This window comes from Sprattus sprattus, assembly GCF_963457725.1.
Source record: "Sprattus sprattus genome assembly, chromosome: 9".
NCBI lineage: Eukaryota > Metazoa > Chordata > Actinopteri > Clupeiformes > Clupeidae > Sprattus > Sprattus sprattus.
In genome coordinates, this window is record NC_137928.1 from 17,888,620 (window position 1) to 17,908,803 (window position 20,184).

The following is a 20,184-nucleotide window of genomic DNA, read 5'->3' on the forward strand; positions in this document are numbered from 1 at the left end:
AAATGGGGCCTGCCTACTTTTCCTGTCTGCCTTACTCTCCTTTACAATGTGATGGATATTTGGTAAGTTACGTACAACATTAGATTATATATAGTGTATAACATCCTCTCCTCTTTGAACTTCATGTTCTCATGCCGCTTCAGTTTCAGTGGTAAGAAGTCTTGCTTGGGTTGCAATTTACCCTATTGATAAGTTGATACAAATTAACAAATAATTGTTAAAATTATTAAAGTTAAAATTAGGCGGAGAACAGCCAAAACATCACAAATTCAGCTATCATCACACAATCTAAACGTATATCTTCACATAGTTATAGAATTCATTAATTGGCTTATCATTCACAGCTTTCCTTCTGCTTTATAAATTGCGCCATTCCATTCTCTGGCCTGAATAATCTTTCCTTCAGGTACTGAGCATCTGTATGACATCCTTAAGGATATGACTGGGGTGAGGCCCAGCCCCATGGTCTGGGTGCTGGAGATACTGTAACTCATGCCTCTGGTGTCCTTGGTGAGTCTCTGTGAACCCACTGATTTTAAACACTTAAAACATCGAAAGTGGGGTCAGAGACATAACAGTTTTTGTCTAAAGTATGTACTTGACACACACACATGTTCTTATGTCGTTGTGCACTGTTGTTAACTTCAATTAAAATAATTAAAAAAACTGTAATTTTGAGTGGTTAGCAAGAAACTCTCATAAAATCATAATCACTACAAGATGGCATTAGCATCTAGTGAGTCAGGAAAGCCTTGGAAAGTTACTGTTGTTACAAATGAAAATAAATCACAGAACAGAACATGTCTATGAACAAACAAAATGTACTGACATTTGTCCTTTTGCCAAAACCTGTAATGTCATACAAATTAGTGTGGAATTTGCTTGCCCATATAAATGATCTTATTTCACCACAGCTGCAGAGTGAAAAAAAGCAACAAAATATTTATTTAGCAGTGCCATCATTCTTGCCTAACTCAGAGAAAACAGACATGTGTGCCAATTAACCACACTGTTCCCCCTCCTCTTTTCTAATCTCTCTCAGACGGCCTTCGTTGGCGCCATGGTGTAGAGCCCCTGACCTACAACCGCACGTATGTGTGCCCAGGCTGGGTGCACGTGCTGGGCTGGATGATGGCCTTCCTCTCGATTCTAATGGCTCCTGTGGTTGCTCTGTTCTTGCTGGGGATCGGGAAAGGAAATCTTAAACAGGTGAGTGTCATGGCTATCAGGAAAGATATGTGCAGGAATTGTACCAACTATTTAAACAAAGTGTGACAATAAATGTCATAGACAGCAGTTCTGTGGTTTTAAAATAATAATGATATAAAATGATACTGCATAACAAAATACAATCATATCACCTCAACTTATGATAGTGCTGAAATCACCTGTGTAACCCTGTGGATGATTCACCCTTGACCCAGACACAGAGTCAGCTTCAGGAAATGACATCACAGGAAGAGGTCAACGGTGTGGTCTTGGATGACCAAAGAGAATAAATGAGAGAAAGTAATGAAACTTGGGAGGGGCACCAATGTCACTGTTTTGAGACACTACATGCCTGTAACCTTTATCCCTCTCTATGTTTAAAAAAATAAAATAAAAATGGAATTAATGTTCTGGTGTCATTGATTACTATTAAATAAAAAACCCAACTTACCTGTAAAATTACAAACAAACAGTCTCCAAAAGGCTACAAGCACTCCCTCATGCCCTACACAAGACGCTGCGAGGGTTCATGTCAACAGTGTAGGACTGGCAACTAGTGAATGATTAACGACCATGAATGATCTCACTCAGACCAGATGTGTGACATGCGTTGTCAACCACAAAAAGCACAGAAAGCTAACCAAGTTGTCATACTTGAACAGAAAGTCCTTTATAAAGATCAGATGGAGGTAAAAAAAAAAAGGAAATCTTGTACCATAATACGGTACAGGTAAGCAGGACTTCCAGTCAAGTAACATTTGAAATACCAGTATTGAACTGCAAAAGTTTCTGTTAGATACAATTTTTTAGATTTTTGGCATTGTTTTAGCCGCATTGACAATGTGACAACTGCTTATGACTCAGTTTAGTTCAACATAATGTTGTTGTTACATTTTGTAACATGCATATTGTTAATGATCTGACTCAGATCTTTCTCCATCTTTGCTCTTTTTCAAACATACACACACACACCAGAAAGATTGCATAACCCACTGAAATGAATAGAGTGCTCGTTTGGGCACTTTTCGTAGCTGCATTTCCCCTTGCAGACATCCAGCAGCACCCACATGCCTACACGTGCCTGCTCATGCCATCTGCGTCTCCCTCACACTTCCCTCACTGCTGTTCCTGTTCTAAGTGTGATCCAGCACGGTCATCTCATGACCTCAATCACATTCAAATATAGAGTTGGCTCATCAGCCACTCTACTGTGTTGGGGTGCATGACTGTCAGTCACATGTCGGATGTTTCCTGCTGGGTTTTCTGTGCTGTTTTCCCCCGTGTCTCCCTGGTCTACTTCACAGCCACGTTCCCCTACGTGATGCTGCTGGTGCTGCTCATCAGAGGACTGACTCTACCTGGAGTTCTGCAGGGGGTCACCTACTACCTGTACCCAGAGCCCTCAAAGCTGTTAGAGCCTCAGGTACACATATGCATGCACACCTGATTACACACTTGCCTGGATTAAAAGTTTATGATAAACTCTGTGTGGCCTCTATTACTCATACATGCTAAATTATGACACAACAATTTAATCTACAGTCCACAAAATATCATGCCTTCTAGTTTCCAAAAATAGGTTTGACCAAAAAAAAAAAAACACCTTTCACTACATTTAAATGCATTAGGTTGCACCAGGAAGTCTATCTAATCTAACTGATGACAACAAATCAGCTGGAATGCAAATGTATTTACGGCCAAAGAAGGTGTTGTTCATCAAAGGTGTCAAAGGTCAAAGTTATCATAGTTTGTTTATTTGCGGCAGGCATGACTGGAGGCAGGAACCCAAATCTTTTTCTCCCTCAGTTTGTGTCGGTGCACACATACAGTGCTGGGCAGCCCTAACCCCTACCTCAATATCTGCCGCATGTGAGCCAAATCACAGATTTACACCCTGTGACCAGTTTTCTGGCTTCCACTGGTTTTAACACAGCACCACACCTGGTTAACCTGAGGCAATGCAGAGGTTAAAACGATCTACAAAATAGACTGCTTTAATAAAGAGCAGAAAAACACAAACAAAGACATAAATGGAGGCGAGGAAACCGCTCAAATAGCACAGTTGCCCCAACGTATTTCTGTGGTTTGAACGGTAGTGGTGGTGGTTATGTGTGCTAAACATGGAAAGCACACATTGCGATGCAGCCATTACTTTCTGCTAAATGGATACACATGCAGGGCAAGGTACAGACTGGATCAAACTCTCTTTCATCTCTCTCTTTCATTTCACAAAGCATGCCGGCGTCACAGTAGGAACATGTGGTGTATTTACTAACACCTTGTATTGTCTGCAGGGGGCTGTTTTTGGCTGGCAGTGTTGAACAGTGGGACCAGTTTTGTGGCTGGATTCGCAGTTTTCTCAGAGTTGGGCTTGATGGCTTATGATTTCGGATCTCCCATTTAGAAAGTGGCAGAATCAGGTATAATTGAAAAAGCATGGTTTATGTACATCATGCCATTATTGATGGAATTTAAAGAATAGTACTTAATATTCTTCTGCGTCTCTCAGGTCTTGGTTTGGCCTTCATCACGTCCCTTCAGGCTGTTGCCATGATGCCTTTTCCACAGCTGTGGGCGGTCTGCTTCTTCTTCATTCTCCTTCTCCCTGGCCTGGATACACAGGTGACAACAATTGAGACATACAGTATGTGCACAACAAGAATCAGACCGACCCTCCACACGCACCCACACACCCAAAAGATAACATGGAACCAGAAGAGCACACACTGCCTTGGTTATCTTTAACGTAAGTTTGAAGATATGGAAACAATTTGAACTCAGATCTCATTCCTCAGGTAAGCATTAAGTTCCTCTGATTATATCACCTGCAGTTCACCATCATCAAAGCAGCGGCGACATCAGTGACAGTTTGCTGCGGAGACTTGGGACGAAGAGAAATATTCCTGCCGGTCTACTGTCTTTTGTTGTTTTTGCAGTGGAATTGTCTTCATTACCGAGGTGAGAGAGACAGAGATAGCAAGACAGAGCGGTAAGCGGAGAGAACACTTTCCTTGAATGATAGGCATTAAGTTAGTTGAGGGAGATAAAATAAATGTCTTGTCGTGACTGAACCCAATCATAACTTTGCAGGGTTGAATGTACATACTGCTTATCTTCCACTACTGTGCCTGTAATGTGCCTGTAACAAACCAAACCCTATGTACCATATGTGAATCTAAAGGACGTTTAAACGAGTTAAAACACGTTGGCTGTTTCAACTGTTTTCTGCAATTAATCCATTCTGCTCTGGGATCTGTAGGAAGCATCTGTATGACATCATTGGGATATTACTGGGGTTCTGTTTTTGATTGACATGGATCCACAATTCTTATTTTTCCACCTTCTCTAATCAAATCTTTTACTTTCATTACGAATCTAAATGAAAGCATTTATAATATTTTAAAAAGTTAACGCCTGACCTTAAGCATATGCTCAACATGTACCAACAGATGGCGATATCATGGACTTTGAGCACATGTGACCTCACACCGTGATCAAGTCTTTGTGCAAGCAAGGACATCCTGATATTACTTCTCTCTCTCCCTCAGATGGCCTTCGTTGGCTCTATGGTGAAGTACGAGCCCCTGACCTACAACCGCATGTATATGTCCCCAGGCTGGATGATGGCCTTCCTTTCGATTCTAATGGCTCCTGTGGTGGCTCTGTTCTTGCTAGGGACTAGGAAAGAAAATCCTAAACAGGTGAGCGTCCTGGCTATCAGGAAAGATATGTGCAGGGATCGTATCAACCATTTAAACAAAGTGTGGCAACAAATGTAAAATACAGCAATTCTGTGGTTTTAAAATAAAAAAGATACTGCATAACAAAATACAATCATATCACCTCAGCTTATGATAGTGCTGAACAAGCAGGCTCCCCAGGCGTTATAAATGCCAGAGTGCATTGTTATGATGGATGTGCAGGATTTATACAGTGCCTCTAATATTCTAATAAATCACTCAAATAAATGTGGTGGTAAAGTAAAGGCCACATCTCTTCAAGCACATTTGGTCATGTGTAAAGCCATCAATTTTTCAAATCTCTCTAGCAGCTGAGGGTGAGGACACCGTGTTGTTTAGCAGGGAACTCAATTTTTCTCCTTTCCTTGTGTCGTGCCAACCATGTCCGGTTACCTTGGAGACAACATTGATGTGTCACAAGACTTAAATTGTATTATTAATAATAAAGGAAGTAGAAAAGTATATACCAAAGACCAGCATGCACACACAGAACCTCTTGTACCCTACTAAATACAGAACATAATACACGTCCACTGGGAGGGATAATGAGGTGCTGTACGATTGCTGTGAAAACAAAAACACCCGAGAGCTAAACCGGGACAAGGGTTCTTGTAAAACATGATGAAGAAAACAAACTGAGCACACTGCTGTTGGAAACATCACGCAGATTTATTGTCTTCTCATGTGGGGATGTGCATCTTAGTGATTTTTGTGTTTTGTGTGTTAAGGAAACATTCCATATAAACACACAGGGAAAAATAAGAAGAGACACACTTCTCTCGTAAGCACAACCAGTGTCAAACCATTATCTTCAAACCTGAGCTTAACAATTCCACTCGGCCAAACATGTTGAAAACAACCAAAAATGTGCACGACTCTATATCACTTGCATCCGTAAGAGCCGTTGTGCGTTTACATTTTCAAATGCTTTGATAAAAACTGATAAAAATGGTTATGATTCCTGTTCAATGTATACTTCATGAATAGAAAGCTCTGCTTGTGTCTGGCAAATGTTTAACCTGATGCCATGTGCTATGCTGAGATCACAAGTGTGGCTATTCTGAAGGAGGTCCAACTTTTCATTCACTGGCAAGAAAGCTACAAAAATAATAAAAGCTTAGCTCCGACGACTAAGTCTACATTACTGCATGGATTTACCAGAGTAAAGTTCAAGGCTTGGTGTTATTTAATCTATAATCTACACACTTAAAGCCAAACTGACAGGCCTACATGAAAAAAAATACCATGAAAAGAGAATCACTTACAAGAAAATCTGCAAATTTCTCTTTCTCTCCCAAGGATGTGATACATCATGGCAACATATCCGAGGTGGCAAAGGCAAGATGAATGACAATGCTACAGAGCAATGAAATGGAGTCCCCTCACGGACATATAACAAATCTTCTTCAATCAGGATATACAAATATATCAATATTACCACATCCACATTAATCTATTACTTTTGAGGTTAAGCCAAGTGTATAAAAATGTGCTGTCAAAGAATCCTTATAAGGAGAAAGAGTAGAGGAGGGTGCAGATATTAATAGGTTAAATAAGGCTGTCAATGAAACTTTACTTAAACCAGGCTTCTGGTAAAGACGGAAGGAATAAACCACGTTGTCTTGACAACTTCCAACCGGGAGAGCTTCGATGGGGAGTTTTTGAGTCAGGCTGTTCACACACAAGCTATCTGCATGGTGAGCTCAGGATAGACAAAATGGTCAGCATTTCATTGAAAACCAAAAGAGTTATTGTGTAATGGTAAATAGTCCCCTCTTTGTCTTTTAAATCCCTTAACAGATTTCACACACAAAGAAAGAAAAAAAGAAGATAAAAACCTCTCTAACAGGCATATTCTAAGTGTCCTTCATTAACACATCACAGGAGACAAAGTCACTAGCTGCCTGCCTCCATTTGCAGTTGCAAGGCCTCACAGTTAAGATCAATGGAAATCAGAAAGAAGCATTAAAAAAGGTGATATTTCTCTTATATCAGTAGAATGTTCTTTAACATAAGTTCTGCTGTAGAAGACCAGTCGGCAGCAAATCTATATGAGAGGACAACTGACTGTACTAGCGATCGCTCCAGTCCAGCAATTGGCATGCATATTATGGATAAAAAATAAAAAAAAAAACATGTCGGCACAGAGATTCCATTCCCAACCATTCACTCATGAAGGTCACTGACGACTTGTGAGGTTCTCCTCTGCAACATGGAGATCATGATCCCATGGCATTATGTTCTGCTTTTACATTGGTTGATCTGGTCAGAGGCATCTGATGAGATTCCGGGAGTGAAAGTGGGCGATTCTTCTTGAAAGTAGGAAAGATGGCACAGGAACCATTGAGTCGAGCTAGAGGGAAATTGAGTCACTATAGGAACGGCAACTTGAAAACCACAGCCAGGTGCTCATACCAAATCAGAAAGTAGGGCTTTATTAAAAAGAAGAAAAAAATGAAGACTCAATTGGCCCCATTCTCTTTGCTCTGCCCTCACATGAGGCTGATTGGTAAGCTTAGTCCTACGCACATGGGATGCCGTCTAAAGCAGGTGACTGTGGGTGGAACTGTCCGGGGGCATGAGGAGATCATCCAGTGATCTGGCGATGGTGCCCTGTCCCCTACTGTGCCCCATGAACAAGGCCGTGTGCCCATTCTGGTCCAGAGCAGGCAAGTCCAGGGAAATGTCATCCATGGGAGCCAGGAGCGGTGACGGTGGTGCCATCTCCTCGTGGCGGTTGTGACTTAGCGCCAGGGAGACAACCACGTCCGCCTTGCCGCCACTGCTGCTGGTGTCCGCCTCGGCCTGGACCTGTGCCGGCGGGCTGCAGTGGTTGTTTTTGCTGCCACAGCTATCCAGCCCCAGGCTGGGGTAGTGCCCGGACTCCACCATGGCCTGGTGGACCAGACCCCAGGCATCAGGTGAGGCTGGGTATGCCTGGGCAGCCTGGCACAGCAGCTGGGTGTGTTGGCGCAGCTGGGCAATGTCACGCTCGTTGGCCGAGCTCTGCCGCAGCAGCTCTTGTGTGCGCAGCGTGATGTCCAGCAGCCCAGACTGGCTCAGGATCTGCGCCGTGTTGAGGAAGCGCCGATGGTGCCCCGGGCCGGACGACAGCGATCCGTGAGCCGAGTTGTGCTTGTGCTGCTGCTGATTCTGCCGATGCTGCCCCTTGGAGGACCGGAGGAGAGGTGCAGCCAGTTCATGGGACAAAGGCGGAGAGGCCGTCTCTGTGCTGGACACCGAGGGTGAGCCCAGGCTGGCGGAGGTGGAGGGGCTGGAGGGAGGGAACGGGCTACGTCTCACGTGGGAGGGGATCTCGCGGTTCTTTCCAGGGAGAGAGTGATCCTGGGAGGAGGAGTGGGAGCGGATGTGGGAGGCATGGGAGTGGGCCCTGCTTTCTGGCTGCTTGTGGACGTGTTTCTTGGGTGGCTGGGAAGTGGTAGACACCTCCTCGCGCTTCCCCTCTGTGCACACCCTCTTGCTCTGGCAGTAGTCCTCAGCTGTGCCACCACCGCCGCTGACACCACCACCACCACCACCACCCAAGCTGCTGTTCCTGCAATTAGCACCGCAACCTACCCCTGTGGTCTTATCTGTCTTCTTGCTGGGGTGGGGGGCGATGCGGGGGTAGGAGTTGAGGATAGGGAGGTAGGTGGCTTTGCTCTTCTTGCCCCCACCGTCGGCCCTCCTGGGCTGGGGCTTAAGGAGGTGCATGGGGGCCTGAGAGGTCACCTCGGGCTGCTGCAGGAGGAGCACGTGGGTCGAGCCCTGGTCATTGGTCCCTGCACCGCCCCAGGGCAAAGGAGCCTGGAGGAGCTGCTCCTGACCCATGTGTACTGGCTAAAGAGAAAGAAAAAGGAAAAGAGACAGAGAGAGAAAAAAGGAGGAGGGAGACAATATTCACTCGACACATTTGGTCCTCTTGTCTCAAGATTAATATCTAGTAGAACGGACAATTCCTTAAGGACTTTTCAAATAACAAAAGAGATATGCAGGGACATTAACTAACTACCTGTGACTGTCTCAGTGCAACTGTTCTGTTGTCCGTAAAAAGGTTGAGAAAATGTCCATCACACAATGCAATCATGTTATACATTAGTTTCTGAATACATACATACGTTAAAGAAACTACAGAAGATGCACCTGTCTGGTTACCAGCAGGCCTCTATCTTCATTAAACACACAGAGTAAGTGAACACAGGCTTTTAGGGAGCTATAATATTCCTAAGTTATAATCAAACAAGACACTTAACATTCCCAAGTTCTGAATAGACTAAGCCAATGCTTTCACTGAGCATCAGAAAGGGTCTTCACTCTAACAAATGTCAAATAATGTTTGAATATTTCCCTCACCTGTTTGAGAACCACATTCTTGATTATGAAGATGGGTGTAAGCTCGGTATTCCCAGGCATCAACATGGCATTGCCTTGATGGGAAACTTGGTGACTGTCCTTGGCTTTGGACTGCCTGCTGCGTTGGTACCCGTGCAAGGAATCTGAGCCGGTGTCTGCAAAACGGAAACAGAAAAACAAGAGAATAAGACTCGAAGGACAAGTGAGGAATGGTGGAGACAGGTTGGTTCAATGAAGGAAGAGTTGATAGAGACTGAGAGAGAGAGAAAATGAGTGAAAGAAAAAGAGAGAGACAGACAGAAATAGGGAGAAAAATAAAGAGAGTGCTATGATAACAGAGGGGGTGGCTATCTCAGCTGATAAGAGAGAAACAAAATCATTGGTTGCAGACAATCGACAAAGAGCCTTTACAGCAACAATTTTTTCATGTTATACCTCTCAGAATTAACTCTCTTTTTAAGTTATATCCCTCAGAAATGTCTCTTTTGTCATGTTATACCCCTCAGAAATGTCCCAGTAATAAAAACTGTTGATAATAAATCAACATTTGTGAACAATGCTAGATGTTCTTGACAGAACATTTTCCAAAAACCCATTTTCACTATAGAACGCCATGATTCTAAAGTGAAAGATGCTAAAAGGGTAACAGTTAAAGTACTTGTTTGTCTGTCTTAACAAGCCAAAGGACCCTTAATGGATCTAGACTGCACACTCTTTTTAAAGAATGTGTGTCTTCTGTTATGTCAGCATGAGATCTGAGTTCATGAACAGCTTATAACAGGCTTGAATAACTTAACAACTTACACTTAAGATAGGGTGCAAGCAAGCAGCAGGTGGTATGAGGCCTGATCAAGAAGCCAGTCTGTGTGAGACTGCTTTCAGGCTGCCTTCAGGCATCTTACGTGCATATTTCAAGAATCAATGGCATAAATCCATTCACATGGAGTTGCTGGGGATGACTGAGCTCCAACGTCACAGTAGCAGATGGCATGTTTATGTGTGTGTGTGTGTGTGTGAGAGTGAGGAAGTATGTATGTGAGTGAAAATGTGACTTCCCACAGAAAACAGTTAGGTAGTCAGTCTGAATGTGTGTGTGTGTGTCAGAGAGAGAAAGGTGCTCTATCCCATACCTGAGTACCCGGAGTCCTTTTCGGAGCTGCAGCGCGAGCTGCGGCCTCGGGCTTCTTGCTCAGCCTGGGCTTTGGCGCGGACGGCCAGCAGTGTGGCACTGTTACTCTTTTCTTTGGCATTTTTGCTGGCCATGCGCGGCACCCGCTCCCCTTGCTCCTTCTCCTTGGGCATCCTGGGCCCTGGAAGCGGCACACAACAATGCCAGGGCAGATTAAAGAGCTCAGAACCAGCCCACGTATGCAGTCACATGTATGCAAACATGATATATGCTGTGAGTTAACACAGAAACACATTGACAGATGAGGATGATGCATGGCTGCATCACATCTGACTGCACACAAATAAATTTAGAAAGTTACATAAGAGATGGAAAGTAGAGAGAAAGAGGAGCAAGAGAGGGAGGGAGGGAGAGGTGCAGTAAGAAAAAAAATAACACCATACAGAAGCACAATATAAAGAGTCTCGCTAACAAGAGATGGTAATTCACACGAAAACAATTTAAGCTTCTGGCCAAATCATGCCGAATCATTTGTATTTCAGTCTAACCAAGACAGTTGTCTGTTAAATAGATCCTAATGTGAAACATATGGAACTGAGGACTGGAAACAGCACAAATACCTCAATTCCATACATCAGTCTGTCTATCAGTTCTTGCGATCAATAAGATAACTGTCGAGGATGTCTGAAGAATTACTAAAATGATGGGACAACTTCTCTCATTGGGCACCTTCTTAGAGATGTGGGACTTAACAAAGTCTATATCAGAATTTACTTTAAATCACCTGAGTACACATTGACAAGGTTTACCAAGAGGGTACACTAGATTTCACATCTGTACAGAGTATTGGCCTACAATAAACAAAACTTTCAAACGTGTACTCAAGTGTTATATTGACACTAGGATCGTTACAGTTTGACTGTACACACGTGTTGTTTTGAAAGTAGACTTTTCACTCGTACACCTTTATATTTGCGCTCAGTCCCCCGCGATGTCGCCCCGCCCTCACCGAGTGTTATGTAATACTACAACTTGGCTCAGAGTGCCGACACTCTCACGGTCTATACTTCAATTTTCCTCGGTCGTAAATAAGACACCCCATGCTTTAAGACATTTAGGCAGACAGATGGTAGAATGTCTAGCCGTAGCATATGAAAAGCGCGGCTGTTTTCCGACCCCGCATGCGAGAGAGACAACGGTGCAGAAAGAGTGTGCTAACAGATTCATATTGGTTTGTTTATCTTATAACAAAAGTAACTTGTCGACAGCGAAAGGATGAGAGCACTAGGGAAATTGTTATTGTCAAATAATCACAGCCAACTTACCTTTAAAAAGGGAAACAACTCACTTTGCACCCAAAGATTGTCTTACTACAATGTCCTCCGCTACAGTCCTTTTCGACACCCAACTAGCTCCCTCTTTCACTGTTTTTCTTGTGCCGTATCATCTTGATGACACTGAAGAAGGGCCAGGTCTACCTAGCCTCTTCATGGAATTGATACCTGTAGCGATGGTCTACCAAAGAAGCAAGTTAGCGGTTTGCTCGGGTGGGCACTCCACCTGAATCAAGCCCCGCCTCTTTCACTGCCCCTCCACTGATTGACATCCCCTCTTCCCGATGATGACGATGGGATTCATTCCAATACCAGCCCAAAAGCAAGTGACGCAAGACAGTCGACAGCTCGGCCAATCCTATGAAAAGTCACGTGTAGGGGTGGGACAAGACACCCGCGACTCGCTGCCCCAGACAGCTTGGACCTCGATTCACAAGCAATAGGTGGGGGCGACAACACCGACTGCGAAAGCCAATAAATGTGTTTTACCAGATTTGAACGCACATGTTGACCGTTCTATGTAAGCCTGTTCATACACGATGTGCCTTTCCTGGCGAGTTAAATGCATGAGTCAATTAATAGTCTGGTCTGTGAAGTCAAATTACGCAACCATGGTTCTCCATCAGTTGAGCCTGGGTGCTTGAATAAGAATAGTATAAAGTAAGAATAATAATGTGTTTTGCTGAAACTCTCATCCTTGTAAAACCCATCAAGACACTACCCAATAGGTATTTTTTTGAACAGATCTGACAGACTAGAATATGAGATGAAACAAAAAGCGAATGAGTGGTCAACAAAGATAGAGTGTGACAACAGTGTGCACCAAAAAGCCATGTCACAACGACAATGGGCTGGGAAAAAACGAAAGCGTCAAAGTCTGTAGGAGGGACGGCACCAATACACGCGCCTTGAAAATGTGCGGTCATTCGGCCGTCAGCTGGTCTACAACTCTGCCACGTGGTTCTCGCAGGGGAAAATGACGCATTAAGCGGCAAAGCACCAATCCACTGCTCGGGTGTGCATCGACATGTGAGCGCACTTCGTCAGGGGCGTGACTAGGATAACAGGCGCACATGTAGAGCCGTGTATACCCACACATGTACTTTTCAAATCGGGTAATGTTCGGAGATGTCAAGGATTTTAGAAAAAAAAAAAAAACCTACACGCCAAGCAATACGTTTTCCGTGTTCGCTTCATTCCCTTCACCCAGAGTAGTACACTCATGCACACGAGGCATCAGTGGCGGCGCCAGGGGGGGGCTAGGGGGTGCTAGAGCACCCCCTAGATTGGCCATAGCACCCCCATAGCACCCCCAAGAAAATAATGGTTTATTTAGGCCTATTATTGTTATTTAATTTCATTCTGAGTTCTTAATAAAATGTATTGTGTGATAATAATATTTGAATCACAAAAGAAAATAACAGATTGAAATAAACAGATTGTTCACGTAGCACGACACAGACACGTTGCGTGTGAACGTGATTGTTCAATGAGTAGTAGGCTAAGTAACAGTAATCCTCGCGATCGGTCAATTCTAAGTCAAGCGTTCACAAAATCACGAAAATGGATCGGTATTTGATCCGCAAATTTCCTCGAGTTGAATAAGATGTTCAAGAGGAAGAAAAAATGCAAGAGGTATTGGATTCTGATTCTGATGTAGAAGAAGAGGAACGTCCTGGTCCAAGTCAACCCTTCACCTCTACTGAGGGTGCTGCTAGCCATGCTGCTAGCACCCTGGGTGACTTAAGCATGAACGCCCAGGATGGTCCGAAAAGACCAATATTACAAAAATGTTGTGGAAAGCTTGCGCTACACTGCTTGTCAGGGGATCTCACAGCGAGGCCACATTGAAGATGAGGATTCAGCAAACAGGGGTAATGTCCGCGAGTTGCTATCTGTAATTGGAAAATTTGATAAAACCGTTTAGAAAAATTTAGATAACAACCCGTCAAATGCAAAGTACCGTAAATCCTCCAATTGTGGCCGGGGCTTGTATTTACTTAGGCTGCACAGCGCACCGGCCTTTATTTGGGGCAGGCTTGTATTAGGGGCAGGCCTTTATTTCTTACTTATCTTCTGTTATAGAATTGTATTATTTAAATAATGGGCATAATTGCAGTAGGCTAATCTAATTCATTGCATATGCGTTCAACACTTCCTGCACATCGCGTAGCGCTTTAGGTGCGGTGTGTCAACGTAAAAAATAAACATCGGAGTTATGGTCTCCACTGTCAGTCACGGAGAAAAAGATTCCCAAAGCCTTGATTTGAATCATTTTTCTAGACACTCTAGGCTATTATGCTTATCGCGGACTGAAAAAATGTATTCAACGACCTGGTTTGATATCCAGCCTAACTTTCTTTCTACCTCCACCTGCTAGTCGTAGCCTATCGCATTCGTCTCGGGTCAATGTCAAACTTCTTTGCTGCTTTTTCTCCCGAATGTTCTTCAGCAATCAATCAGCATACACCATCTCTTTGAATTTAATATCAAAGTTACGTAAGTCTACAACTGTTTTATGATCCCTTCTGGAAAAAGTAACCTAGCCAACTAAAACGTTACAGATAAACAACAGTAGGCTATACGATACGTGCATTTAGGCTAAACATTCGCCTAGTAGTCCTACGTGGGGAAATTTCTTTTTTTTATTGCAAACAGCCCATGAAATTAGCCAACAATATTACATAATATAATATTAAACATGAGGAGAACATCTATTTGTGAAATGCATTCAATTAAATTGTGATGCCTACTTTGAGCCGAAGGACTGATGCTGCAGTAATAGGCTACTTTATTTTACCCCCGGCTTGTATTCGGGGCCCGGCCTTTATTGTTCGTATGGACCACGACCCCGGCTACTATCTGAAGCCCGGCTTCTAATTGAATCCCGGCCACAATTGGAGGATTTACGGTATGTGCACCATGACGTGCAGAATGAGATCATCAATGTAATGGCAGAAATGATTAGGAAACAATTAAGGGATGTTTTAAGCATAGTTTTGTGTGCACTTTTTGATACACTTTTTGATCTCTTATTATTGTGGTTTTGAGTGCCTACTGTTTGGTGTCATTCATGTTTTTATTGATTGTGAGTGTGACCTAAAATAATATACACTTTTTGAAAGCATTTCTGACTCTTTGCCTGTTTAAGTTAATTCTATCTCATATTCTAATCTGCCGTCTTTAGTTAGAAGTGTATTGAATTTAGTTTAATTTAGTTTAATTTGTCGCACATGGTAGTGGTGACCTGGTAGTCATCTGGCGCAAACTTTAATCCACACACTGAAGTAAGTGAAGTATTTGGGATTACGTTATCTATAACATGCTGCATCCATTTTGACCGTCGGAGATGAACGCGGTTTTGTGCGCGTCCGTCAGAAGTAGCCTAATGATAATAATAATAATACGATCGATTTGAATGACGCTTTTTATGTACCCCAAAGACGCGTTAGAGATCAAACGTGTAAACATATGTGACGATATGGTGGGGAGGTGTTGTAGTAGAGAAAAATGACTCATATGCTATCACCCTAATTTCATAGCACCCTCAGTAAAACGCCGAGCACCCCCATAGCACCACCAGAAAAAAATCTCTGGCGCCGCCACTGCGAGGCATACACTGGTATGTTCATGTGAGGTACTCGCATAATAAGGCGCGTTTCCAACCAAGATCATACAGGTCTCATGTAGATATTTTGAAGCATGTATATTTATTTTTCACATAAAAAAAACGCATTCACGTACAAACCACTAGCAATTGACATTTTAAAGTGCTGAGATCAAGTCATCTTTGCATATACTCCATTAACAGTGGTTGAGTAGAACCAGACTGCACTGCAACATTTAAAACTAGACATTTTTTTTGCATACATAAAACACAAATTTGGTTCCTCATTACATTCTAACCATCTCAGCAACACATGTGCATGGGATGACTGCAGAGGCGCTTTGCTCCTCATTCTCATCTTTGGGGAAAGTGCTGTACTCTGCACCACAGCCAAAGGAGGGCCTTCCCATCCTCACAGGCACCAAGTAATGGGGGCGAAAATCCCTAGGTCTGCAGACCAGGCACCTTGAGCAGGCTAGGGGCAGTCATCAAGGCTGGGTGCTTGCTGACATGCATGGTGTCGTCGGTGCGAAACTTGAGGAAGGAGGCCCTCGTGCTTCCAATGGGTGCCCTGGCAGCAGCCAGAGCTAGAATCCTCATGATGGCCAGGAGAGTGGCCTCACTGCAAGACAACATTTACAAAAGAAGAGAACGCTCTTACCAAGCAAACAATCAAGTCATACCTACACAAGTAATGCTATAAGAAGGCAGTAATGTTATGAGAAGGCATACCAGGCACAGTCTTTAGAATTTCATGCAACACTCTGAGTCTTCAAAAAGCCTTTGTTGTGTTACTTTTGTTAAATTGTGCACATATAAATTCATCTGTATCTTGATGGGAAATAATGGAGAAGATGATGATAATAATAATAATAATAATAATAATAATAATAATAATAATAATAATAATAATCAGAAGGATTGGAATGTTCAGTGTATTTTGTGTATGGACTTTTGAAGAAAAGAGTCAGCCATGGAAATATAATTTTCATGTCTATTCTTAGCAGCACCATGTCCCCCATCAAACATGGAGGAGGATGCATATTGACATTGGGAGTTATCCGTGATGTCATGGAACAATCTAATATTGAGTTGAACACAAGTCTGAGATGCATTCACGCACCAGCTAGTAACCCTAGCAATGAGTCAGAGGTCCCCAGCAAATACAAAATGGATTACATTCTACTCCGAATTACATTGTGATGGCCGCCCTGTGATTCTATAGCAAGAGTCACACAATGATGATCATGGTGTACACAAACCACCATGCTAACATCAGGTCCTATGACCCATCTCAAGTGATCCGGATCTCCTGACAGCTCACCTGCCCACAAAGATACTGGAGCTGACGCACCAGGCCGTGTCACCCTCGGGTGTCGGGGGCTCCTGCAGGACACAACGGGCCAGCTGTAGGGCGGCACCAGCCAGGTGGATGGGCTGGAACACCACACACTGGACCTCCAGCAGGGACAGCTCTAATAGGTAACGGGCCATCCACACCATCTAGGCAAAGTCAAGTAGTTCATTGGATTAGAGAACAGAATGACAGAAGTCATCCAATCTCTAATTTTATTGCCTCATCCTCCACCACTATACACAGTCTATGCTTCAGTCACACACAGACCACAACCACATACATGGACCTGGAGGAGTGAATCAACTACAATTAGTAGGCAACAGCTGTAGAAATGGAGCAATATGGAACATTAATCAATTGAAAACACTGTCTGCTCCAATGACTCAAGTAATGGCCAAGCGCAGAGAAGTGTACAGCCCAATACGCAAAACAGAAATTTGACTTGGCTGTCGAGCGATTGGTTGGATTCAGACCTGGTTGCTGCATTGGGCGATGGACGTAGAGAGAAGCAGGAAGTGCAGGGGCGGGGTGTAAGAGAGCTCAAACTTCAGGCCACAGAGAACCCGCCGCTCCATCCTGAGCAGCTGGTGTGGGGTGTAGGTGTTCTCCATCAGGTGACACAGCTCTGACACCTGTGTGGGGAGGGTTATGGTTCCCAAAAGAAATCAGGTTTTCTAGACAGAACTGCTGACCCAGGCACCTTCACAGATCAAACAAATTAGGCATACCTCTGGAAGTAAACACTCTTCCTTCTTGCCTGCAAGGAAGAGACAGACCACACCCAGGAGCTGCAAGTTGGAGATGGACACTTTAAGCAGGCGCACAGCTCGGTTCAGCAAGTACACAGTCAGGTACAGAGTCTCCTCAGAGAAGTGAAGGACCTCCTGAAGGGTGGGGTATAGTCAGATATTACTACAAATAGAGTCCATAAACGTAAAGCTTTTAGGCTTTCTGTTACACACAGCCAGTAATTGTTTGCAATGTTCTCACTCAGCTAAGTTTGTATTAATTAAACATGGACCTCAATGTCTCTTACATGGACTTGGATGAGCCAATCGATCAGGATCGCCAGCATCTTCTCTGAGTAAGCCCCTGGTAGCTCTGCACTAGAAAACGTGTGCTGTAACTGACTCCTCTGAGGGAGAGTGGGGAAAGGTTACAAGGAAGCAGAGCCCATCACCACACACACACACACACACACACACACACACACAGTAGCTCAAAGCCTGGTTAAGTATTGCTATCGAAGACTGGATGTTTTATGCGCATTAATGATGCATTACGAGGTCAAAAATAATATCTTATTAGTTTCCCACCATCATGGTCGTGAAAATATCCCAGGCGTACGTTCGGTCATAGATGAGCCCAAGCTTGCTCATCGCCAGCTCCATCTCATGTCGCAGGAGGCCCGGCACCAGCATATGCTGAAGCCCTGAAATACGCCACAGTAGTGGCTCCTCGCAGCAATCTGCATCGCCAATGCAGGTAAGGTTACAACAACTCCGACTCAACACACAGGTGTCAAGTTCACAAAATACAGCAGGCCTACCTGAACTTCTCCGGACATTGGGTACAGAGTAGCCCATAAAACCATCTTCTGGGGACATGTGCAACCCATGAACCTGTAACAGAAAATAATTTCAACTTGCATAGGTCTACAAAGGCTACATCCATTACGCATTAGTAAAGATAAACAGAGACGTGTCGGCTACCCATTTGCGGTCTTGTTCTGCAGTCAGAAAAACTCCCCTAGTAGTAAAATCTTCGACTTGAGACCAACGCTCTTTCGGTGGGCAAGCGTTAGCCCAAGTCCTCAAAGGAACACGCGTATCCTCTGCCTGCAGGGTTCACACATTCATACTAATTGTTTATTACTCCAGTTACAAGTTATCAAACACTAACTTCTTAAGAAAGTCGTGAAAGAGAAGTCATAACTTTGGAGGAAGGTAAAGACATACCAAACCAATACAAGTTTGAAGTCAGCATTACCTTAGCCTTATGGCATATTCAAAACAGGCTATGAACAAATTAAATTAAGACGTTATTCACTTAACCCTTTCTATTAAAATTCTTTAGCACATAATCCCACAGGTGGCTGGCCCTACCTTTTTGTGTAGGTCCAACAGAGGCCTGGAATCGCAGAATCCGGTTTGAGCCATGACTACAACCGGAGAAAGCGAATTCACCTGGACAGCCCTGCAGCTACCTAAATTCCATGACAACGTTCCTAAGATGGACTTTTTAAAAGCTTAGAAAGGTTGGTTGATTTCCACTAATTGGTTAATTGAGGGGCGGAGACCGAATTGCTATTAGTCCGTCTAATGCCTGACAGGAACCGAAATGCTACATGTTTGCATGCACTAGGCTCATACCTGAAACTGCAGTGAAATAGGCCACGGAGATAGGGCATTTCTGTTAACAATGACACACCATAATGAAGAAACACAGACTTCATTTGTCAAGTAAAGAGTTTACTAACATAATAGCAAATATTACAAGCTACTAGGCTATATATTGTAGCAGATAACACCTGTTACAATAGCAAAGTCGCAACAGATGTCTAAAAACTGAAATCCTTTTCAGGCGTAATCTCTCCATTTCCCTAATTTTGATTGAAGCAGAATAAATACACCAGCAATGAGATGTAACATTCGTGATTGTTCATCACATTCAAATGAGGAGCATAACTCTAAGCTGCGAAATCATTTTTCTTCAAAGCTGCCGTGGTTGTTCTTCCTTGAAGATGTGATAAAAACGTGTACTAACATGACTTGGGAATAAATATATAGGCTATACAGGTTCAGCTGCCTTTTTTAGAAAAAGCTAAAGAGGTTGTTAAAGTGAAAATGACCTCAGCCAACTTGAACGTTCTTCGTTTGATGTGTTCAAAGTATTATGGAAGTACAGGAAATACTCTAAACTATGCACTGTTTCTACAATGATGCGAATTTTGGATGGGTGCTTGACTTTGGTGTGGGCCAGTGTCTTTGCATTTAGCAGCGTGAAGGCTGTATCCAACACTTCTACGTGTGTAGCGACATCTAGTGGCTAACTAAAGGCATTGTGGAGAAAAACAGGTCCTTAAAAATGATACTCGAACGTCAATGCCTGTGCCCACCTGTGAAAATCTGACAACATAACCATTGACATAATATAAGCGTTTCTGAAGAAGCCATTTCTTCCAGTACATCACCTCAGAGCTTGGTAAAGTAACGAGAGGACACTTATAAGAGACACGTTGGGTCTGTGCCAGAGTAGATCTGAGATTAGACCTATAAATAAACCTCCACCCAACTAGTCTACAAACAAGCATTCTTGTTCTCTGAAGCGCACTCATCCCCCCACACACACACACACACCCACGCCCACACACACACACACACACACACACACACACAAACTTAAATCATGAATGAAATTAAAGAAAAAGACAATGGAGGACAGACATTTTTTTC

General features: G+C 43.5%; 3 protein-coding genes across 3 annotated transcripts in view; 1 reads left to right on the forward strand and 2 right to left on the reverse strand.

Annotated features, from left to right (window-relative positions):
• LOC308370345 (sodium- and chloride-dependent GABA transporter 2-like) overlaps nt 1–4,988 on the forward strand; it is a gene marked incomplete at its 3' end in the record, with an annotated part of 11,398 nt that extends 6,410 nt beyond the window's left edge. Inside the window, exons 14-17 of the mRNA XM_080844999.1 lie at nt 1,043–1,209; nt 1,425–1,470; nt 2,514–2,632; nt 4,758–4,988. Coding sequence (XP_080701125.1) covers nt 1,043–1,209; nt 1,425–1,470; nt 2,514–2,632; nt 4,758–4,988 — 563 coding nt within the window. The remainder of the gene's footprint in view (nt 1–1,042; nt 1,210–1,424; nt 1,471–2,513; nt 2,633–4,757) is intronic.
• Nucleotides 4,989–7,490: 2,502 nt separating this feature from the next.
• Nucleotides 7,491–10,604, reverse strand: LOC308370269 (CLOCK-interacting pacemaker; the record flags this gene model as incomplete). The annotated part of the gene is made up of 3 exons (XM_080844927.1): nt 7,491–8,789; nt 9,303–9,457; nt 10,433–10,604. The coding sequence occupies 3 exons, from the start codon at nt 10,602–10,604 to the stop codon at nt 7,491–7,493; spliced, it is 1,626 nt and encodes a 541-aa protein (XP_080701053.1).
• A 5,212-nt stretch (nt 10,605–15,816) lies between these two features.
• ccnp (cyclin P) lies at nt 15,817–18,888 on the reverse strand (the record flags this gene model as incomplete). The annotated part of the gene is made up of 8 exons (XM_080845000.1): nt 15,817–15,994; nt 16,697–16,875; nt 17,203–17,361; nt 17,458–17,613; nt 17,766–17,864; nt 18,046–18,197; nt 18,510–18,567; nt 18,835–18,888. The coding sequence occupies 8 exons, from the start codon at nt 18,886–18,888 to the stop codon at nt 15,817–15,819; spliced, it is 1,035 nt and encodes a 344-aa protein (XP_080701126.1).
• Nucleotides 18,889–20,184: the final 1,296 nt, after the last annotated feature.